Source organism: Odontesthes bonariensis, chromosome 16 (assembly GCF_027942865.1).
Source record: "Odontesthes bonariensis isolate fOdoBon6 chromosome 16, fOdoBon6.hap1, whole genome shotgun sequence".
Lineage (NCBI taxonomy): Eukaryota > Metazoa > Chordata > Actinopteri > Atheriniformes > Atherinopsidae > Odontesthes > Odontesthes bonariensis.
The window spans coordinates 9,555,826-9,578,922 of record NC_134521.1 but is presented as its reverse complement, the minus strand read 5'-3'; the positions used below and the strand labels follow the sequence as shown (position 1 = coordinate 9,578,922).

General features: G+C 42.3%; 1 protein-coding gene across 8 annotated transcripts in view; it reads right to left on the bottom strand.

Annotated features, from left to right (window-relative positions):
• Nucleotides 1-23,097, bottom strand: part of LOC142402175 (ryanodine receptor 1-like) — a 77,256-nt gene that overhangs the window by 25,532 nt on the left and 28,627 nt on the right. For 4 of the 8 annotated variants that reach the window (XM_075487709.1, XM_075487712.1, XM_075487711.1 and 1 more), the window contains exons 37-73: nucleotides 22,449-23,006; nucleotides 22,166-22,366; nucleotides 21,829-21,940; nucleotides 21,580-21,723; nucleotides 20,245-20,518; nucleotides 20,052-20,166; nucleotides 19,779-19,911; nucleotides 19,589-19,683; nucleotides 19,374-19,509; nucleotides 19,090-19,276; nucleotides 17,810-17,921; nucleotides 17,609-17,729; nucleotides 17,313-17,482; nucleotides 17,014-17,234; nucleotides 16,831-16,921; nucleotides 16,606-16,746; nucleotides 16,359-16,522; nucleotides 16,196-16,274; nucleotides 15,919-16,008; nucleotides 15,698-15,838; nucleotides 15,531-15,608; nucleotides 15,376-15,451; nucleotides 15,151-15,274; nucleotides 14,797-14,912; nucleotides 14,626-14,693; nucleotides 14,426-14,547; nucleotides 14,230-14,279; nucleotides 14,000-14,060; nucleotides 13,779-13,905; nucleotides 10,168-10,279; nucleotides 9,988-10,069; nucleotides 9,770-9,900; nucleotides 9,356-9,676; nucleotides 9,038-9,278; nucleotides 8,853-8,940; nucleotides 8,669-8,761; nucleotides 6,730-6,744 (exon numbers count right to left, since the gene is read on the bottom strand). In XM_075487709.1, the coding sequence (XP_075343824.1) occupies nucleotides 6,730-6,744; nucleotides 8,669-8,761; nucleotides 8,853-8,940; nucleotides 9,038-9,278; nucleotides 9,356-9,676; nucleotides 9,770-9,900; nucleotides 9,988-10,069; nucleotides 10,168-10,279; nucleotides 13,779-13,905; nucleotides 14,000-14,060; nucleotides 14,230-14,279; nucleotides 14,426-14,547; nucleotides 14,626-14,693; nucleotides 14,797-14,912; nucleotides 15,151-15,274; nucleotides 15,376-15,451; nucleotides 15,531-15,608; nucleotides 15,698-15,838; nucleotides 15,919-16,008; nucleotides 16,196-16,274; nucleotides 16,359-16,522; nucleotides 16,606-16,746; nucleotides 16,831-16,921; nucleotides 17,014-17,234; nucleotides 17,313-17,482; nucleotides 17,609-17,729; nucleotides 17,810-17,921; nucleotides 19,090-19,276; nucleotides 19,374-19,509; nucleotides 19,589-19,683; nucleotides 19,779-19,911; nucleotides 20,052-20,166; nucleotides 20,245-20,518; nucleotides 21,580-21,723; nucleotides 21,829-21,940; nucleotides 22,166-22,366; nucleotides 22,449-23,006 (5,190 nt within the window). The remainder of the gene's footprint in view (nucleotides 1-6,729; nucleotides 6,745-8,668; nucleotides 8,762-8,852; nucleotides 8,941-9,037; nucleotides 9,279-9,355; nucleotides 9,677-9,769; nucleotides 9,901-9,987; nucleotides 10,070-10,167; nucleotides 10,280-13,778; nucleotides 13,906-13,999; nucleotides 14,061-14,229; nucleotides 14,280-14,425; nucleotides 14,548-14,625; nucleotides 14,694-14,796; nucleotides 14,913-15,150; nucleotides 15,275-15,375; nucleotides 15,452-15,530; nucleotides 15,609-15,697; nucleotides 15,839-15,918; nucleotides 16,009-16,195; nucleotides 16,275-16,358; nucleotides 16,523-16,605; nucleotides 16,747-16,830; nucleotides 16,922-17,013; nucleotides 17,235-17,312; nucleotides 17,483-17,608; nucleotides 17,730-17,809; nucleotides 17,922-19,089; nucleotides 19,277-19,373; nucleotides 19,510-19,588; nucleotides 19,684-19,778; nucleotides 19,912-20,051; nucleotides 20,167-20,244; nucleotides 20,519-21,579; nucleotides 21,724-21,828; nucleotides 21,941-22,165; nucleotides 22,367-22,448; nucleotides 23,007-23,097) is intronic. The other 4 variants (XM_075487710.1, XM_075487715.1, XM_075487713.1 and 1 more) reach the window with 1 other exon arrangement.

The following is a 23,097-nucleotide window of genomic DNA, read 5'->3' as shown; positions in this document are numbered from 1 at the left end:
TGCGGTCAGCACAGCGATCGTGCAGAAACAAAATCTAACCTCTGTGTCCCCGCCCTGGAAACCCAGCCGCAACCCATAAGAGGAGGACAATGGACAGCCAGAGAGAAAATGGTGTTAACACAACTGCTACTCTTCTGAAAATGTGAATGAAAATAAAAGCTGTACCATGTTTAACCAAGGCCTGTAAACAAGAATACTGAAAAATAAAACATACTCAAAATCACAATTAACAACTGATGAAGCAATTATAACAACAGTAGTATAAGTGCACATTTAGAAATGTCTGAAACTTAAAAAATAAAGAAGAAAAGGGCACAAATAGTTGTTAAAGGGGACATATTATGACATAAAACACTCTTTTTGTGCCCGACACCATATATTCAGACGTCTGAAATGAATCCCGGCTCAAAAACTCAGACATAACACAATCCTGTCGTGTTCTTGGGTCTGAAATGATGTTATTTAGAGAGTGGTTCAGATTCACCTGATGTTGCTTTGCTGTTAACAGCAGTTTTATACTTCACTTACCTTAAGAAAGAAAAGAGCTAAATACGCTCCATCAGTACTGAGACCAACGTTTTAACGGGAAGTCACGTTTCTGGGAAATAACTTAAACTGCTCGAGGTCGGGTTGATCCGTCTCACAAGGTTCCTGATTAGGACCCTTTTTCTTTGAAGATGGAAAGATGGAAATTAGACGGAAACTGGTGAACAGAAAAACCAGTAAAACGTCACTCGTGAAAAATGAGTCTCAACATTCGCCGCTAAAATCTTAAAACCCAGAGGACAGACAGACAATGACGTCTGGATCCGGCAGGCTGTTACTTTACTTTATACCTAGGGCTGGGCAAAATGTTTAATCTAATTAATAAACTGATTTCCCTGATTAATCACGATTAATGGCATTTGTACGCAAAAATCCAAAAATGAATCCAAAAGTAGTGTGTAGCTTTTAGCATTTAGTTTTATTACCTCCGCCAAGGAGGTTATGTGATCACCCGAGTTTGTCTGTTGGTTTGTCTGGATGTTCGTTCGTCTGTTCGTGCTGCAATCTTGCGACCTCCACAAGGTGGCGCGACCTCAAGGTTCCAAAGCCAAACAGAGCCAAAGCCAGACAGAATGCATAGTGCGCAGATTTGCTGTAATTAGCACAACAAAAGATTGCAACGGCAAGCCAGTGTGCATAACTGCATATAGCGTAATAATAACGGCGAACACTGCTTCCCCACAAAACATTATAATAATAATAATAATAATAATAATAATAATAATAATATTACTAATAATTAATAATAACGGCGAACACTGCTGTTCAATAATGAATAGGGAGAAGGGAATGCCTCTTCTGCTGACAGCGCCAAACAACAAGTAGCCCACATCAGGAACGTATGTCCATACATGGCTCGCTATCCACAGGTAGGTTGGCGGTTGGCGGAGGTCTGCACTCTCTGAGTGCATTTCTAGTTTTAAATGTGCTGCCATATAAATGAAAGTGCCATAACATTTGTTGTGCAAACACACTTTTAACATCAGCATCTTTATGTAGTTTTTATGTAGAAGCCTCGCTCCACTGTCTGTTTCCTTGAATGACTTGCTGCTATCAGTTGTGTGTTTTGCCTTTAAGTGATATTTTAGACTGAAACTACTACGCTGAGAAGACAATTCAACTTGGCTGTGTTTACAGATGACTTTGGTTCTGTCGACTCCGCCGTCTGGAAGAACTTTAACATGAAAATGGCCGAGTAAAAGTTCCGTACCCTTCTCCATGTTTGGTGGATCCGCCGATTACTTTCTTTTCCGGTTCTGCAGCAGACAGCAACAGACTTTTACAAAATAAAAGCCTGTGAGCAACAGACTTTTAATAAATAAAAGACTGTGAGCAACAGACTTTTACAAAATAAAAGCCTGTAAGTGACAGACTTTCACGAAATAAAAGCCTGTGAGCAACAGACTTTTACAAAATAAAAGCCTGTGAGCAACAGACTTTTAATAAATAAAAGCCTGTGAGCAACAGACTTTTACAAAATAAAAGCCTGTGAGCGACAGACTTTCACGAAATAAAAGCCTGTGAGCAACAGACTTTTACAAAATAAAAGCCTGTGAGCAACAGACTTTTACAAAATAAAAGCCCTGTGAGCAACAGACTTTTACAATAATAAAATAGATAATAAAACATGCGCTAATGCGCGATAAAATATTTATCTGCGTTAAATAATTAATGAGTTAACGCGATAATAACGAGTTAACCTGCCCAGCCCTAGTTATAACCTGACCTGAGTCCAAAAAGAGAGATCAGCACCAACAGTGTTTAAGAATAAACCTGCAGTTTTCCGTGTGTGCTTCTCTACGCTCTCAGCTTGGTTACCGTATGTTTTCTCATACAGCATAACATGCTATAAAGCAGGGGTCTCAAACTGATCCGTGAAAGGGCCGGTGTGGAACTGAACTGTCTGCACTAGTTTAGTTGATTGATATAAAGTTTACTGAGCGCACGGTCAGGCGAAGCTGTGCCACCAACCTCATTTGGAGGTCCCACAGAGGAGAGGTGTCCCGTGGAGTCGGCTTACTCAACACCCTAAAAACGGTTGCTGTGACAGAGCTACGAAGACATGGTTGAAAAGGGATCTCTTGTGTCCCCGTCGTATTTTCATCACAACCTGTCACACAGCAAATCGGATTAACTTTGGAAAACGGGGCATAATATGTCTCCTTTAAAAACTATGTCCGCTTTAAAGCCTTTAAAGCAGCAGCACAACGGCATGGCTGCCTTTGACTGGCTCACCTTGCTCATTTTGCTCTTGCACTCACCTCCAGAAAACCTGTTCTCTAACTGTTTTGTTACTGTGAGAGTCTCGTCCTTCTGTTGTCTGCTCTTTCTAGAATCCCCCAAAGTAAGCAAATGATGTAAGAGCTTACAGCATTCTACATAATTTCATCGTATGAGTGTTGAGGCCACTTAATGCACACTTTGTGGAAAGGACAAATGTCCCCTCTATTGTAGCCAGTACAGTGATGACAGCACAAGAACTCCTAATGGACCTGACAGAACTGTGGGATGCAATCCTGATCAAGGATTAAGTCCTAACTTATTTGGGATTTGGTATTGTGCCGTTACACGTTTACCACTAGTATATTAAACATATAAGACTGATCCGTGCGTTTGTCTCCAGCAGGTTAGACTGCTGTAACGGCCGGCTCACTGGGCTCTAAACGGGCTGTAAGACAGCTGCAGTACATCCAGAACGCTGCTGCTCGAGTCCTGACCAGAACCAGGAAATACGACCATATTTGTCACACGGTGAGGTCAAGATGGGTTTTTGTCTTGTCTCCATGTTTTGTCATTTCCAGTTTTATTTTGAAGAGTAAGGCTGTGTTCGAAACCGCATACTTCTCCTACTACTCCTACTAACTTTTTGAGTTAGTAAGCAAGTTTGAGTAAGCGAGAAGTTCCCGGATGCATACTAGATTCTCCGAAATGTTGGGTATGCATCATGAGGTTACTACTCGTACTCAAACTACCCAAGATGCAACGTAACGTGACGTCGCCGATCGCCATTTCCTGTCAAAACGGCAGTTTCAAGCTAGCTACAACGAGGGTAGGTTCACTTCCTGTTTTCAAAACAAAAGCACCAATTGTATCGTAATGGCTTTCCCTGTGATAAAAGGCAACGGGTATTTTATTTTGTGAAAATAACCGGAAATGCGTTGCTCACTGCGGCTAGCTTTAGTAGCGCCGAATTCATCGGAACAAAATTGTAAATAGCCGGTATTTTGTCAGGTTTTCAACACTTTGGGGATCTAAACGACTACTTTCTCGCCTGAAAATGTTTCAAATGTTGCTAAAGTTTACAAAGTTTATAGCTTGAGCGAAATCAGCTTCAGGCCGGCTGATTTCGGCTCGGGCAGGAGCAAAATGCATTGTGGGTAAACGCTCTGCATACTGTCTGATTGATGAGTATGCCGTATGGAAGTATGCAGTTTGCAAGTAGGCTGTGTTCGAAACCGCATACTTCTCCTACTACTCATACTGAATTTTTTCCCGAATGCATACTAGATTCTCCGAAATGTTGGGTATGCATCATGAGGTTACTACTCATACTCAAACTACCCAAGATGCAACGTAACGTGACGTCGACGATCGTCATTTCCTGTCAAAACGGCAGTTTCCTGCTAGCTACAACAAGGGTAGGTTCACTTCCTGTTTTCAAAACAAAAGCACCAATTGTATCGTAATGGCTTTCCCTATGATAAAAGGCAACGGGTATTTTATTTTGTGAAAATAACCAGAAGTGCGTTGCTCACTACGGCTAGCTTTAGCAGCGCCGAATTCGTCGGAACAAAATTGTAAATAGCCGGTATGGGGATCTAAACGACAACTTTCTCACCTGAAAATGTTTCAAATGTTGCTAAAGTTTACAGAGTTTAGAGCTTAAGCGAAATCAGCTTTCAGGCCGGCTGATTTCGGCTCAGGCAGGAGCGAAATGCATTGTGGGTAAACGCTCTGCATACTGTCTGATCGATGAGTATGCAGTATGGAAGTATGTAGTATGCGGTTTTGAACACAGCCTAACTCTCCTCTTGTTTCAGGTCTCTTGCCCTTCCTCATGTGTCCCCCGTTGGAGCGTCTTCCCTGATTCCTGATTGTGTCCACCTGTTTCCCCTCGTGTCTTATCGTCTGCGTCTCCCTTTGTCTTGTGTCTGAGTGTTTTGTTCTGTCGTTCACCCAAGCCTGCCACAGTCACAGTAAACCTTGCCTTGCTAGTTCGTATACTAAGCCACGATCCTTTGCCTCCTTGCGAGTGATTTTTTGTTTGTAAATTACGTAAACTAGTCTTAAGTTTTCATAGCCGTTTTTGATAGCCTCTTTTAGGATTGATTTTTTTTGTTATAGTTAACGTTTCAAAGATTTTGTAGAGCCTCCGGTTTTTAGGAGTGCATTTAGTTATTTTGGTTTCTAGTACGAAGTTGTTTTTCCTCCTTAGGGAGTGATTTTTGGTTTATAGTTCATAGTTATTCGCCCTCCTCTAAGCAGAGTGAGTTTTGGTTGTTTTTTCCTCTTTTATTTATTAAGTTTTATATTATATATAGAATAACATTTCATAGCTTATCATTTCATCACTTTGTATTGGTGGTTGGATATATATAATAAAATCTGCCTAAATGGATTCTATGCATCTGGGTCCTCTTTCAAGCCCAGGTCTGACAATATTAGTCCAGCGCTCAGGTCTCTGCACTGGCTTCCTGTCACTCAGAGAAGGTTTAGTTTAGAGGGTGCAAAGCAATTTGGGGGAATTCAGAAATAAGTGTGAATTAATCTTTTGGTTAGGTTCATGGGTCATTTCGATCACTTCTTCAGAGAGAACCCAACAAGTGTTTAAAAAAAATTCTCCTTCAGTGACATTAAGAATCAAGCCACGTGTTAGTGTGGAGAGTAAGGAGCCTTAAAGGGGAACTCCGGTATTTTCAACATTAAGCCTCTTTTCTGAGTCGTCTGCAATGTTTTAGAACCCCCCTCACCGCTTTTTTGATGTTTACTACTGTCTCCGGTATTTGCCTAATTTTGATTCATCTCAACCTGCTTCAGAACGGCAAGTCATATGCATGTCTTAAAAGGTCCGTAAAAGCACAATAAACGTCCGTTTTCAAAATCATCAACTCACCGGAGTGGTTACTGGTGTGCACTGGTAATCCATATCAAATTTCGTGGCGAAAAGTTGCTTCTGTCGTGTTTTATTTGACATTTTGTACTGGATGTTCGTTGATATTACTCCACCACCGCTAAGAAAATAGTCCGAGCATGAACAAGCTGCCAAATAAAACACGACAGAAGCAACTTTTCGCAACGAAATTTGATATGGATTACCAATGCACACCAGTAACCACTCCGGTGAGTTGATTATTTTGAAAACGGACGTTTATGGTGCTTTTACGGACCTTTTAAGACATGCATATGACTTGCCATTCTGAAGCAGGTTGAGAAGAATCAAAATTAGGCAAATACCGGAGACAGCAGTAAACATCAAAAAAGCGGTGAGGGGGGTTCTAAAACATTGCAGACGACTCAGAAAAGAGGCTTAATGTTGAAAATACCGGAGTTCCCCTTTAAGGAAATGAAGCCATCCTGTACCATGGCGTTTTCAGGGAGGAGAGAAGAAAGAGCACAGAGAAGGCTTAACATTATCCCCTAGCGGCACAAATCTACATTACAAAAAAACCTACGGGTCAACCATCCTTCCATGAGAAGAAAGCATACTAGAAAGACTCCAACTCAACTATCAAAAAGGAGCAAACGCGTTGACAGATGATGGCACTGTGCTCTCACTGCCACTTCGGGCTGTGTGTAAAGCCCAGTGCCATGAGCCCAACTCTACAGCTGTATACTTTCATCAACCGCCTCCAGACTCCCCCCCAATTACACACTGGCAGGACTGGGAATGGCCCACAGATGGGGCTTGCCCTTTTGTCCTGTGATCCTTTGTGTAGAACAATGGCTGTGTCTTTACATTGTAAACATTTTTCACAGGTTAGAAATGGGTCCTCGTGTGAAATGTACAGGTGTTTTTGTGTTAAAGCGTGAGCATCTGAGGGAGTGTGCTGGTCCGCAGACGTAATGAGAGAATATGAACGTGGATCGGATTTGCCAGTGTGTGCTGGAGAGGTTGATGAAAAGCCCCCTTAAAGTGAGGTGCCATGCGGTCAGCACAGCGATCGTGCAGAAACAAAATCTAACCTCTGTGTCCCCGCCCTGGAAACCCAGCCGCAACCCATAAGAGGAGGACAATGGACAGCCAGAGAGAAAATGGTGTTAACACAACTGCTACTCTTCTGAAAATGTGAATGAAAATAAAAGCTGTACCATGTTTAACCAAGGCCTGTAAACAAGAATACTGAAAAATAAAACATACTCAAAATCACAATTAACAACTGATGAAGCAATTATAACAACAGTAGTATAAGTGCACATTTAGAAATGTCTGAAACTTAAAAAATAAAGAAGAAAAGGGCACAAATAGTTGTTAAAGGGGACATATTATGACATAAAACACTCTTTTTGTGCCCGACACCATATATTCAGACGTCTGAAATGAATCCCGGCTCAAAAACTCAGACATAACACAATCCTGTCGTGTTCTTGGGTCTGAAATGATGTTATTTAGAGAGTGGTTCAGATTCACCTGATGTTGCTTTGCTGTTAACAGCAGTTTTATACTTCACTTACCTTAAGAAAGAAAAGAGCTAAATACGCTCCATCAGTACTGAGACCAACGTTTTAACGGGAAGTCACGTTTCTGGGAAATAACTTAAACTGCTCGAGGTCGGGTTGATCCGTCTCACAAGGTTCCTGATTAGGACCCTTTTTCTTTGAAGATGGAAAGATGGAAATTAGACGGAAACTGGTAAATACCAGTAAAACGTCACTCATGAACAATGAGTCTCAACATTCGCCGTTAAAATCTTAAAACCCAGACACAATGACGTCTGGATCCGGCAGGCTGTTACTTTACTTTATACCTAGGGCGGGGCAACGATTACAATTTTTAATCTAACTAATCACATGATTTCCCTGATTAATCACGATTAATTGCATTTGTATGCAAAAATCCAAAAATGAATTCAAAAGTAGTGTATAGTTTTTAGCATTTAGCTTTATTTTAAATGTACTGCCATATAAATGAAAGTGCCATAACATTTGTTGTGCAAACGCACTTTTAACATCAGCATCTTTCTGTAGTTTTTATGTAGAAGCCTCGCTCCACTGTCTGTTTCCTTGAATGACTTGCTGCTATCAGTTGTGTGTTTTGCCTTTAAGTGATATTTTAGACTGGAACTACTACGCTGAGAAGACAATTCAACTTGGCAGTGTTTACAGATGACTTTGGTTCTGTCGACTCCGCCGTCTGGAAGAACTTTAAAATGAAAATGGCCGAGTAAAAGTTCCGTACCCTTCTCCGTGTTTGGTGGATCTGCCGATTACTTTCTTTTCCAGTTCCTCAGCAAACTTTTACAAAATAAAAGCCTGTGAGCAACAGACTTTTACAATAATAAAATAAATAAGAAAACATGTGTTAATGCGCGATAAAATATTTATCTGCGTTAAATAATTAATGAGTTAACGCGATAATAACGAGTTAACTCGCCCAGCCCTAGTTATAACCTGACCTGAGTCCAAAAAGAGAGATCAGCACCAACAGCGTTTAAGAATAAACCTGCAGTTTTCCGTGTGTGCTTCTCTAAGCTCTCAGCTTGGTTACCGTATGTTTTCTCATACACCACAACATGCTATAAAGCAGGGGTCTCAAACTGATCCGTGAAAGGGCCGGTGTGGAACTGAACTGTCTGCACTAGTTCAGTTGATTGATATAAAGTTTACTGAGCGCACGGTCAGGCGAAGCTGTGCCACCAACCTCATTTGGAGGTCCCACAGAGGAGAGGTGTCCCGTGGAGTCGGCTTACTCAACACCCTAAAAACGGTTGCTGTGACAGAGCTACGAAGACGTGGTTGAAAAGGGATCTCTTGTGTCCCCGTCACATTTTCATCACAACCTGTCACACAGCAAATCGGATTAACTTTGGAAAACGGGGCATAATATGTCTCCTTTAAAAACTATGTCCACTTTAAAGCCTTTAAAGCAGCAGCACAACGGCATGGCTGCCTTTGACTGGCTCACCTTGCTCATTTTGCTCTTGCTGTCAGCGGTGAGAAATGACATGTTATTGATCTCATTCATCACCACAAAGTTCTGTTCCTCGCGCTTGAAGTTCTGCAAAGAAAAGAAAAAAAACAAGTAACAGAATAAAAACCACGTTTCATTTCTACTAACGGATGCAATCGAAGAAGAAGAGTACACTCACATGAGACTTGGACCAGAAAATAAAGACTTCTCCCACCATTCGGAAAAGCTCCTCTGCGTCTGGGTCGGGGCAAGTCAGCCACCGAGCCCTGCAGCAGAACAAATGACTTTGAGCATCCTAAAGCTCACAAGAAGTTTATCTGCTCAATAATGTGAAATTACAAAACCTGTGTCCCTTTATTGTACCTGTTGTTGTCCACATAGCGAATGAGTAGAGGGTAAAGGGCGTACAAGTCTCTGCAGAGGACAGCAAACTCATCACGTATCGTGCCATCCTCCTCATCTCCCTCTGATTTCCCCTCCATCCTCAGATGGTCCTCCTCTGCCACCACCTTCGAAGTACGTTTCTTCAGCTTCTCCATTGTAGGAATGAAGTGGGATTTAAGCATTTCTGGCTTTGCCCTGCTGACGATGGGCTGCGAAAATACTAGCAGAGAAAACATTGCGTCTTTCCATCTGAACAAAGAAAGCTGTGCAGGTATACAAGGTGTAAACTGTACTCACCAGCCAACCTCTTCATCCAGGAGGCTTCATCAATACCCAAGTTGTTGACTACGATTTTCATGATGCTGCCCAGCAGCTGGTTGAGGTGCTCAGATGTGACCTCGGTGCAGAGCTGACCTTCCATCTCTGGGAAGTTATCCGGGCCTCTCTCCCACCAGCGGGGCAGGTAGTTACACAGCATGGGCAAAGTGATTTCAATCACGTGGGGCATCTCAGTGTAGCGAGCGCCTGACTCTGCCAGGTCTCCAATCTCCTTCAACAGAGCGTCCAGCTCTGGGATGTCTGGACAAAGCTCCTGGACCTCACTGGGAAGGCCCAGGACTTTGGAGTTCAGACGAGAGGCAGTGAAAGAAAATTCAGAAACAAGACTTTGCTAGACAGGAAATAAACGGAGAAGAATTGATTTGAACTCACTGGCCCTCTCCCTTGGTGTCTTTGTAGTGTAGACAGAGAAAGCGTTAAATTCATTCAGATGGGGCTCTGTGTAGGCAACTGGCATGGCTGCTGCCAGGTGGGCCAGGCACTCCCCAAGAGCCGGCCTCTGCCTGTAAACAGCATGTAAAAGGGATGCTGAATTCTGGAGTACTCCACAGCTTGTAATATATGCAGATATGGAGTTACGGTTACCTTACCTCTCAACATGTGGATTCTTGACAGTTCCAAGGGAGTAGATGCTGCACATAATGCGGTAGCATGACATCTGTAGGTCATCCACTATATGCAAGCATCAGGAAGAGATACAGGAGAGTCAAATTATTTTGATCAACGCTACGAATCAAAGGAGAAAAAACACCGGGGGGGGGAGAGCTTACACATGACATCATCTCCAAACTGATGTTGAGCAATGTGATCGAACAGGGAGGTCAGCACTGGGAGCAGGGCAATGGTTGTGTAGTTGATGTTCTGGGAAACACCTTTCACTTGCTGTGAAGGATATTTAAAATACAACGGTTAATCATTTGCAACAGTCAGCGATAGCAAATGCGTTCAAATATTATGTACTATATATATAATATATTGAGAGGTATAAACTAGAGAAAGAAATAGATGATAGGTTTATACCCGGGACAAATGATAAAGGGTTTAAACAATGGGCAAGAAAAGGGATCACAGCAATATGTTCAATGGCTGAACGGGGTAAGCTGCAGAGTTTTGAGAAGTTGAGGGGTAGATTTGGATTAGACAAACAAGAACAATATCGCTACCTTCAAATAAAGGACTATTATGAGAAGGAGATAAAAACTGACACTGATAATGAAGTTGTTGAGGTATTTCGTAGAGAGCATATGAAGGTAAAAAATGCAGAGTGATCTCAGTCCTATATAGAAGTTTGATGTCATGCAGAAAGTCTTCCTCTCTTTATATCAAAGAAAAATGGGAAAAGGAATTGAAAGAACAAATAACTGAGGAAGAGTGGTTTAATATCTGTAAAACGCAGTGCCCGTCCACTAGCTCCAGGATCTGGAGAGAATTCAGCTGGAAGAATATGGTCAGATTTTTTATAACTCCAAAGTTTAGGAAAGGAGTGGTGTCTGCTCAACATTCATGCTGGAGAGCATGTGGTTACATAAGCCCTTTGTCCATCAGATTCTGTAGCAAATTAAAAGTTATATCGCATTACTTTGTTGCGATATAAGATGCGTTCGGTTGGTTTTCCATCAAACAGGACGATTCTTGCGAAATAAAATGACATCACAATGAACGTGCTGATGCGCATTATTCGAGAGGCGTCTGGCTGCAGACCTGCACTGTCAGGACCCTTAGTTGCAGACATGCACTGTGACGTCACCTGCACTGTGAGGACCGGAAGCGACAAGCGAGGCGCACGTATTTTTCGTTCCCCATTTGAACTGTGGAGACGACGAGGTGAGTAAAAGTCGAGTGAAAACAACTTTCTTTCATACGAAGAAACAGAAACAGTCTTTATTCACTGGAACGTTACGTTGCACACTATATACTCTAAAGTTATATTAATTTTAAAGAATCAGGTTTTTTTACTTTTGGCTAGTCTTTAGCGTTGTTATCGTATCGATAGTGCTCACTTAAATGCGCCATTCATATTATATATATATATATATATATATATATATATATATATATATATATATATATATATAATTTAGTTTTACTTATTACGACATTATTTGTCTCTTACAGATGCATATTTCAATAACAACCGCCGGCACTACGCCCAAAATCGAACGCTGCACGTCATGTTGCAAACTGTTTCACTGCCCTCTGTGCCTACGATTTAAACCAGCAAAGTTGTCCAAGCTGCAGAGCCACTTAGAGGCACATACAAAAGGTGGCATTTTATTTAAAGGTAAGCATAATGTATTTGTCTGTTTGTTTGTACTCATAAGTATTAGCCAACGCTACTAACTTCTGGCAGGTTGTAGTTTGGTTTGTAAAAGGGTAAAAGGAAAATGAAGGGAATGTAGGTTGCAGTGAAGAACATCTGACACCTCACTTTCTGTTTTTTAGAAACCTATCCCAGTCACTAAATCCTGGCAACTGGACAGAGAAAACTGGACTACAAATTCAGGTAAGAGTATAAAGTATGTATAATGCATGTATTCATATTAATAGTTGAGTACTCAGGAAGAAGAGCAGCAGGCAGAGGTCTCCAAGAGAGCCAGACTTGCTGATGTGGACACACCAGTGGAAGGCGTAAGCTTTTACACAGTATCTATTGGTCAGATACTGTTGGTGTGGCAGCTATAGTACAGACATCTTTCCTTCTGTCTTTTCCATAGGACTCGGTTGAAGATCGCATTCTTCAAAATTGCAGACATGCAGCAGAGTGGGCTGAGACCAACAAACCACTGTTGTCTGCCAGAGTGGACCTGCCTGACGTTCTGGGCATGGGGGAAGAGGAACAGGCAGAGGCTGCTCTACAGTACGGGAGGTTGTGGAACGAAGAACTGGACGAGGATGAAAGAGAAGCGATCCTGGAGCCTTTCAAAATGATATTTCACAATATTAACGACATGTTGATATTTTGTGAACAGGTAGTCGACAAAAACAAAGATTTTATTTTGAAAGGCTTCGAATCAACTTCCGGTCCTCACACTGCACTTCGGTCCTCACAGTGCAGGTGACGGTCTGCAACAGGGTCCTGACAGTGCAGGTCTGCAGCCAGACTCTCTTGCATTATTCTGACTCGACCAGATGATTTTCCATTACAAAAGTGGCAAATTGTAGCGAAATAGAATGCTCGGTAGCGGGAATTTAATTGCTCGCGCTGTTATTGTCAGCCTCCCGGAATAGTAACAGTTGCTATAACTTTCAAGGCTACGTACCTTTTCACCACCGGCTTTCGTTTTATTTATTAGGCTAGTTACTTATTTAGAGTTATGGACCGTAGGATAGGACTAAACATGCTGCTAGTGCTAATATGTCAGCTTATAATAGCCGTCAGAAATTTAAGAAGGAGGATCCTTCATCCGCAGGATCCGCAGCATAATTAATTCTCGCCTCGCTCTCATCGATGAGAGCGAGGCGAGAATTAATTATGCTGCTTCAGGACCTCCCGAATTGTGTTTAAAAAAAGCAGAGTCTCTGCTCTCGACCAGTTGTTTCTTTTATCATCGGACATTGTTGTTACTAGTTGTTGCTGCTGTTTTGATACCGACAGGATAGGTGAAATGGGGCGGCTGAGCGGCTCAACAACAACATTCGAATCCTCGCGCTTTACCAATACCATCTGCGCATGCGTGGCTAGTCTGAATCGCATTAACCTTTTCCATCACTTCTGTAGCGCTACAACTTAGCCCTGAACCACCTATTTCGAGCGAATTGATTTAATGCGACAAAACAGGCGTTCTAGCGATTTAACCGTTTTTCCATCACATGTATCGCACTAACTTCTTGATGCGCATCAAATTAAAGCGAATCATGTCGTTGATGGAAAAAGGGCTATAGATGCTGACCATACACACATATTCTGGTCCTGCCAAAAGTTAAAAGGATACTGGGACAAACTATGGAGGGGTTTACAAAAAATAATAGGATATAAGATACCAAAAACATGTAAAATACTCTACTTGTGGAATTTAACACGAGACATAACACAAAGAGAGGATGAGTATCTTGTTAAAGTGCTGCATTCAGCCAGTAAAAAAACGAGAATGTGGTACAAAGTAGACCCACCGACTGAGGAGCAGTGGATGTGGAGAAATGGAGAAAATCACACACAAACTGAGACTACAAGAGGCACAATTTGAGGATAAATGTGAAAAATGGACTGATTATAGAGGACGAGAAGAATACACCACCATTGCCACTGGACAATAAGGACGTTGATACAAGGATGATTGTTTAACTATGTATGTACGATGTGCCCTGACACGGTAATTGTTGAAAGAAAAATTAATAAAAAATAAGTTTAAGAAAAAAATATATATATATATATATTATGTACCTGGTTGCCTTTGGATACTTTGCCCAGTTTGAGATTCTCCACCATCTTCTCTATGTCATCAGCAGCGCTCTCAAAGAAAGACCGCAGCCCCGCTTTCACAATCTCAGGCCCCGACTTCATCACCGTCCTGAATAATTAAACAGGGAACGTGGAAATGAAGCTCAAACTTATAAAAAAAAAACACATTTATATCAACAGTGTTTTTAAAAAAAGTACTAAACCTCGCATCCAGGGATCGAGCCAAAATGTGCAGACAGTTAACAATCGCCGAAGCGTCCGTTCCTGCACAGAAACACGAGGCGCGTCATACACTCCTGAACATCAAACGCTGTATTCTTATGGGTAGCTTTCAGCTAACAAAACCAAAGCAGCTGAGAGCTCTCGTATCAGGAAGATATGAAAGAGGAGAGTTAAAAGATTCAGAAAGAATGTTTAGAAACAGACTTCTTACCAAAGAGAGAAACTCTGTGCCTCACCAGAGCAGACATTTTACAGAAGATGCTGCGATGAGGAGGGAGAGAAGAAACAGAAATGGAAGGGAAGGAAAGTATGCAAGAAGAAGGAAACCAATAAAACAGTCAATATGATTGATAAAAATACCTGGCAGAACACTACCCATGTGCTTGTTTACAACAAAGAGAGCTCACCTTGCAATCATCTCCTTCTCCTTGTTGGAAGAATGCCCCCCGCTGCCCAGAACTTTGGCCGGTGTTGATAAGAAGTAGAGGCAGTGATTTTTGAAATACTGGTTGATGAGAGGCATCAAGATCTATGAGAAGAGAGATTTTCCAGAGTTAGCACAGCAAAAGGGTTGAAAGTAGTCACCTTTCACACTCTTTAGTCTTACCTTGGCAAAGAATTTGATTTCCTGCTCATGAGGAGACTTTTCCACTCGTCCACTGCTGACCACAGCCTCTGCGAAACGCATGCAAAGTGTGAGAGTATCAGGATAAACACCATCAAGAATCTTTAAAATAATACACAATCAGGTTTTTTTTTTTATCTTTGGCCACAGTACCAAGATGTGCAATGAACTCCTGGGCAATTTCCATCCATTTCAGCAGCTTCTGCAGGAAGCCATAAGCAAATCTCTTCTCAATGGATGATATTTCAGACTCCATATCTTTCAGGCCCCTGAAGACAAACACAACGTAATTTCATGCTGTTTTCATGCTGCCAAGTTCAATAGAAGCAAATATTTACTAAAATAGTTTTATTTCTATTTAACTGCATGCAACCTGTCAGTCTGATGTGTTCTAATAAAGTTTGAGCCATTTGAATGGATTGTAAATAGTTGCAGGGCCTATGATTGCACATTCAATTTGAAAATATCTGTTGTAAAAAATCCAATTCCAGGCCAAATGTTGGGTACCTTGTGACAGCATATCCATTGAGCTGCAGGAACTTGAGCAGCTCGTAGGCCTTCTCTCTGTCCCGTGCCTTCTCTTTTGCTGTCAGGGTGTCATAGGGCACCAGCAGAGGATGCGTTCCGCCTCCTAAATAAGCAAACACACAACCGAAACTATTGGCAAAAGCAAAAACCTTTAATTCTGCATTTTTTTTCCTGTAAAATTGAAAACATAAAAAGAACATCGACCTTTGGCTTGCAGCTCTAACTTTTTCTTGCGTCCCCAGGTGTTATGGTAGTTTTCTGCCAGCTGCTCTGCCATGGACTGTTTTAAGAGATGTGAGCTGTGAGTGTTCATGAGATGAAGATCACAGCACAGACGGTTCAAACATCTAATGCAATACCTGCAGATCTCTTGAAAGAGCCATGTGTGAGACATCAATGGGCTGTGGGCTGTAACCGTGACTTGGGTCATAGGTTGCCTGGAGGGGAAAGATCAACATATTTACTGTAAAAGTGCTGCTGGGATCACATCTTTAAGCAGCAGGATAACCATCCAGCTGCTCTGTACCTGAGCAGTCTGGGAGATTTTCCTTGCAGCTGCCTTCTTCTTCTCTGACTCCTCTTCCTCTCTGGCTTTGTCCAGGGTCCATTCCCATGCCAACATGGCTTTTACCGACTCTTTGATGGGCCAACGGTAGATCTCTTTGTCCTGGAGGAAAAGTCAGTGTGATCAGGAACAGAGACGAGCGATAAGAGTGTTTCAGAGCAGGAGATGCCTGTAAAACGTACCTTCTCTGAGAAGGTTTTGTATGGCCTGAGCATGGGATGTGTTTTTGAGTTCTCATCCAACACCTCGCCGTATGACCAGTTATTCTGAATCTGAAACAGAAATACATTCACAGTATATATTACAGCTTCAAAACATATTGACTTCCTTTTGCTTGCAGTGCGTAGTGTATATTCTCTCATTTCTGTCCCATAATTCTCCACCAAGCTGCATAAAAGTTGCTCCTGAGTTGGCTGAAGATTAGTATTAGATATTCTGATGAATTATGAGAAGTTCTACCTTTTCAAAGGCCCATTTGTCGTGCGTATATTCAGCATATTTGTTGATAAAAGGATCCAGTCTCTCTGGGATTATTGTGCTGTGATTGGAAGAAGAATCAGACTTCATTCAGCTTTGGTAATTACACATAAAAATAAGGAAATTATGACAAACACCATCTCACTTTGTGGTCTCTACTGGTTTGGGGTCAAAGTTTCCCTCTGCGTCCACTGATGCCTTTTTCTCCGTTTTGGAGGAGTAGCTGGCATCCACATAGTCTGGAGGAATGGCGCCGGCGATGGCGCAGATGCACGGCATCGAAATTTTGAAAATGTCAGCATCAAATTTCTGGAATGACAGAAACAAAACATTAAAGCGTGTACGCACATAATGTGCTGAGCTTAAACGACGTCATGTTGCTAGGAGTTCACCTTATGTGCCAGTGATTCAAAGATCCCCCAGAAAAGCTTTCGGGTCAGGTGCAGCTCCTCCTCTGAGGCAAGTCCAAAGCTGCCCCAACCGTTTGGGAGGCAATAATATTTCCAACAACGCTCATAGTGATTGGTTAAAAGCTGCAGGATGGGAGACGATAAAGCATGATCTGAAGGGTGAAAAACTAGAGAAAGAGCTGAAATAAAATGGAAAGGTCCTCATACCTTCAGCGGCATTTTGGCATATTCGTTCAGGATGGGTACATCAAAAACCAAGCGTCTCAGCAGGTGCTGAAGCATGGATGGGCGCAGATGCCTGAGGGAAACATAAACAAACTCGACTTCAGTTCAAGGTTCATACGCCGAGATTACAGATGACGGAAAACACCTTTCTGATGTTATTCTCACTTGCACAAAGCCATGAGGCACTCCTCAATAATGTCCCTTTGGGCCTTCGTAAAGGCTCGACCTCGAGACAGTCTGTAGATGGTGTGCAACATGGAGTCAATCATTATAGCTCGGTGGTCGCTGCCGGCAAAAAGTGGGGCACACTTTGTGATGAGAGGCAACACAGCAGAGCAGAGGTAGCGGTTCAAAGCGAGAGCCATCTCTGTGGTGCAGAAGGCAGCCTGTTGGAAAAAAATGAATTCAGTTTAAACGTGCTGTAAACTTTGCACGACTCACGACCACCGGGCTCGTGCACTCACAGTGTCCAGAGAGGCAGCAGCCCTCATGTCAGGCAAAAAGCCGACCTCAAGCACGTGCAACAGGAAATCCTGGTTGTCAATGCCGTAAACTCTGTCCAGGAAGAGCACCATGGGAGCCTTGTGGTCTGGCACAAAACTGGCAGACATCTTTGGCTCTATGATGCTGTTGTCTAAGCACAAGATAGAGAAAATGTTTTGGAAAGATCCATAAAAGTGGGATAAAAGTCAGTCAGGATTCCTTCTCTGTTGAACGCATAAACACCGCTTTACTTCACTGATATTTCCAAAGTATTTACCTTTCCCAAAAGAAGGGATCTGAACAGGAAGACTGATGACTCCGACCAGATCTTCAATGGGAACCAGAGACCTCAGAATGGCCCTGATCCTCAGAGCCTCACCCTTACCAGCTTGGATCAGCTGTTGAGACAAAAAGTTAATACTTTTTGTACGACTATTATACAAGTCTAGTGTGAAAGCGATCGCTGTAAAGGACTTACATGCATCTCAGGGGCACAGCGTCCCAGCAAGTCAATAAGAGCAGAGTAGAAGGACATGATGGCGTTTCCTAGGTGCACCCGGTTCTCCTCGTGCTGCTCCTCTCCTCCAAACCTGCAAGAAAAGAAAGGTTGTGCTGAATCAGCAAAGCTGGAGGAGTTTAGACTTCTGTGCTGCTGAATAGTTTCAGACCCAAAGTTTTCTCCATTTTGCAATGTTTCAGTTATACCTTAAACTGGACTCAAATTCTATTTACACAGGTTTTTTTTAGACCCTTGGAGCTTTTTAAAGCACCTTTAATGGCAGACTCAAGTCTTCACTTGGCACAGCCTTCCTTTGGCAGGTTCTCCCAATCTATGTGTTTATAGGGTCATGACTTTTGCCTGGTTAATGATGTCAGATGAACTGTCATAACCAAGGGTTGGAATGCTTATGTAAAAGGTCAATTTAATCTAAAGATTACCAAAGAACTCAGAAGACAAGAACAAAAAGAAATCCCCACATTTTAATACGAGTGAAACATTGTAAATAGGGCTGGGCGAGTTAACTCGTTATTATCGTGTTAACTTGTTAATTATTTAACGCCGATAAATATTTTATCGCGCCTTAACGCAGGTTTTATTATTGTAAAAGTCTGTTGAATGCATCACATTCACACAGTTACAGCGAACACCACGAAGCATTGAGTAATAAAATAAAAAATAAACTAGCAGGTAGCATCACCGCTACAGGTGCTCCTCGGTCTCTGTGTGAAGCTCACGGAGCTAACCGGCACTACTTCCTGTTTTACTTTCAACATAAAAGCACGTATTTCAAAATAAATTTATAAAAAAAAAAAACTCCTGCATTTACAGCCAAGTTGAATTGTCTTCTCAGCGTAGTAGTTCCAGTCTAAAATATCACTTAAAGGCAAAACACACAACTGATAGCAGCAAGTCATTCAAGGAAACAGACAGTGGAGCGAGGCTTCTACATAAAAACTACAGAAAGATGCTGATGTTAAAAGTGTGTTTGCACAACAAATGTTATGGCACTTTCATTCATATGGCAGCACATTTAAAATGAAACTAAATGTTAAAAGCTATACACTACTTTTGAATTCATTTTTGGATTCTGCGTACAAATGCGATTAATCGTGATTAATCAGGGAAATCATGTGATCAATTAGATTCAAATTTTTAATCGTTGCCCAGCCCTAATTGTAAAATATGGAAACTTTAAAAGGTCCAAAAACATTCCACGAGCACAAGAAGACCTTTTAACCAAACCGAAGAGCTCTTACATGGGAAAACGTCGATCTTTTTTCACACTAGGACCATCCCTTGCAGGGTCCTCTGATATTTTAATGGCTTCCTCTATTGCAGCCAGCAGACCGTTACCACCTTCCCCCCTCAGGGCTGGACCGAAGCACTCGGGCCTTCGAATGAGGAGACGCACCACCACGTTGGCATTTTCTTCAACGCTTTCCCCTAAAGAAAGATGAAAGGAACTTATTTACTATGACGATCAAAAAAGAGAGACATAAAGAAATAATGTGAGCGTTGAATAAAAAAAAATAAATCTAACCGTTGACAAATACAGCAAAACGAAGAAAGTCGAGGTATTTCTCTCCACCACAGGGGTTCCAGCCGATGTCAGGGTAACCTTTAGCCAGCAGCATGGGACAGCTCTGAAGTCCACATCCAGCCAAATACTTCACCACCTGGAAAAAAAAGTCAGTGTAGCCAAGCAATAAGCAAATGTGTGCAATATTTGTTTGGTACACAGTCAATTTATTTTACCATTTCTAAATCCTGCTCCTGGAGAGCCAGCGCCAACTCGTTATTGTCAATGCAGGAGGCTGCGGCCACATCCAAGGGGGTTGAGCCTCGCATTCCTAAAGAAAAAGCACGCAACGTTCAGCTCTGCTATAGTTTTTATATCAAGGATAAATCATCGAGCACCAGGCTGAAACTCAGAAAGGACCATCACCGAGGCCGATGCCACTGTTCTGCAGAAGATAGCTGAGGTGGTCGAACATGGAGCGCTGATTTTGACGACTGATGCGGCAGAAATAACAGAGAAAACGGCAACAGTTTGTCACCACCCGAGGGAATCTGATCTCCTGTTGAAAGAAAGCGCGATATAAAAGCAAAAGAAACAACAAATTGTCGACATTTGCCTGTTTCTAGATGGAAAAGACAAAACAAAAACAAGAAAAACAGGCTTAAAATGCTGCTGAATGGATTAAAAACTCAAATATACCTTCGAGTCCCCGCCACCCAGCACATTGACCATGACCTCCATGACAGTTTCGTGCATGCCCAGAGCTCGCATCAGGTTGGGGTGCTGATAGAAAACTTTGTTACTCATGATGTTCCTAATGAAGACAAATACTGAGAGTTATGAAAGAATTCACTTCAGGCTAGATATTAAGAAGAATCCAAAATATATCCACCCAATGCTTTGGATTATAAGCCTCTCCTCTTCTGGACCCATCTGCACAATGAGCAGCGAGCGGATCTGACCCAAGCATTCCAGCAGGTCCATGGTGTCCTGAATCGACACTGCGTTGATGGTGTAAGCCTTGGGAAGGGCACGCATGAGCTCCCCCAGCCCATCGTACTGCCTGTGGAGGAGGCTGAACATCATACGGACCAGCTCGGGGTTCTGGATGAATGACTCCTGGGCCCAGTGGATCATTGTATGGGAAATCAGCTCTTGCAGTGTGCCTGGTACAAAGAGACAGAATGTTAAGCAAGAATTTATTAAACTTGAAAAATTGAAGTGATTCTATTTCGATTTCATCCCTGATAGCAACACTCTGCCTGCACTAAAGTTACTGGGAGATAAGATGCTCATGGTGCTTTTCACTGGACACCACAGCATTCTTTTTACTATGGCTTAATTAGGGCTGTTCAACGATTAAAATCTTTAACCTAATTAATCACATGATTTCCCTGATTAATCACGATTAATCGCATTTGTACGCAAAATCCAAAAATGAATTCAAAAGTAGTGTATAGCTTTTAGCATTTAGTTTTATTTTAAATGTGCTGCCATATGAATGAAAGTGCCATAACATTTGTTGTGCAAACACACTTTTAACATCAGCATCTTTCTGTAGTTTTTATGTAGAAGCCTCGCTCCACTGTCTGTTTCCTTGAATGACTTGCTGCTATCAGTTGTGTGTTTTGCCTTTAAGTGATATTTTAGACTGGAACTACTACGCTGAGAAGACAATTCAACTTGGCAGTGTTTACAGATGACTTTGGTTCTGTCGACTCCGCCGTCTGGAAGAACTTTAAAATGAAAATGGCCGAGTAAAAGTTCCGTACCCTTCTCCATGTTTGGTGGATCCGCCGATTACTATCTTTTCCGGTTCCGCAGCAGACAGCAACAGACTTTTACAAAATAAAAGCCTGTGAGCAACTTGTTGTACAATAATAAAATAAATAATAAAACAGGGGTGGTTTGTGGTGTAGTGGGTTAAACAGGCGCCCCATGTACAAGAGGCTATAGTCCTCGCTGCAGCTGGCCCCGGTTTGAGTTCCGCATCGGACGGCCCTGTGCTGCGTGTTGTTCCCCCGCTCCCTCTGTATTTTTTTTTACTTTTTTTTTAAATAAATAAATAAATAAAACCTGCATTAATGCACGATAAAATATTTATCGGCGTTAAATAATTAAGAAGTTAACGCGATAATAACGAGTTAACTCGCCCAGCCCTACTTTTTATGCTAGTGGCACTAGTTCAATAATAATACAACACTGGACATGCAAACGAACAGCTCACTTGGTTTTGTGTCTTCCTGTGGCTCAGACTCCACTTCCACCTTCTTCTCACGGAATTTTTTCACCTTTTCCATCAAACGAAGCAATCGCCCACGGAGGGAATTATCCACCTCCTCCTCCTCTTCTTCCTCCTCAATGTGAACGCCTAAATTTAAAGTTTTAAATTGGAATAAATAGGTGATTACTGAAACTTGATTTTGTAGACTTAACATAGTAAATGACTTGATATATATAGTGGCTGAAAACCGACCGCAGTGCGTCAGCAGAAAATTGTGAAAAGTCAGAAAGGCCTCGCGGACCTCATCCGGGATGGGGGAATCTTCATCGTCGAGGCAGTTCTTAAAATTCATGAGCATGTTGACCTACACAGCAGCGAGAAGAGACTTTTATTTGTTCCATAAGATGACTCGTTCTTAGAGGATAAAGAAGACAACGACGCCTTAATGATGCCTTGAGACAAAACATCTTGGAGGCAGATTCTTTCCTTTCAAACAGTGCTTCTGCATACTTCATGGTGATGTTCTGTTAGCTGGATAATCTTAGGACGTATTCTGCTTCTACTTTCACATGCACTTGTGCGAGTGTACCTGCTCCTGTGGAGGAGAGCGAAATTCTCGAGTCTTGCGGGCGGTCTCAGCGGCGCTCATGGTGAAAGCCTGCATGAGGTCGTTATAGCGCTGCCTCTGGTTGGACTGTATCCGGCTGACAAACTGGTCTGAAAAGGCAATGATGGCCTCCACTCTGTGACGTAGCTCACAGTCACAGAAGTACTGCAGCAGAGTACACATCTAAACAACAGAAGCGCATCATATCACCAATAACATCTGGCAGATAGACACAAAAAATTGTTTTGAAGAACCCAAAGAGTACCTGCAGCTTTACAGACTCGGGCAGTTTCATCTGGAAAAGTCCTTGTTCTAGAAGTTCTTTAGCTTCCCCACCAGATTCTGCAGGTTTAGACTCTTTCTCGGTTTCCTCGGCTCCTTTCTCGCCATTTACTTGATCCGTTTCCTCCTCAGCTTCCTCCTGTGGCATAACTGGTTCTGTCTCCTCTAATTCTTCCTCCTCCTCTTCCTCCTCCTCCTCGCCAAAACCATAATCCTCAAATTCTTCTTCTTCTTCTTCTTGCCCTTCTTCCCCTTCTTCTTTTACAGCTGCAACCTTTGGTGTCTCCTTCTCTTCGCTGACCTTGGAGTTGTCCTCGGCGGGCTCCTCTGCTTTTGTGACACTGAAGACAGTGGGGTCAATCATTTTCAGGATCTGAGTCACATCTTCATCATCGAACACACCCATTATGAGCAGGGTGCTGATGAGCTTTAGGATCGGAACAAAGTGAAACTCAACACTGCCTCCCACAGGATCCCTCATGGCTTGGCCTCCGTCTTGAACTGCTTCAATCAGCATGTTCAGGGCCGTGATCTTTAGAACCTGGAATTACAAGCAAATAAATGTTTATTTGGGAGCTCTAGAGTAGCCTTTAAGTCACAGATACTCATTGCGCGGCGCCTCAAGCTTTAAT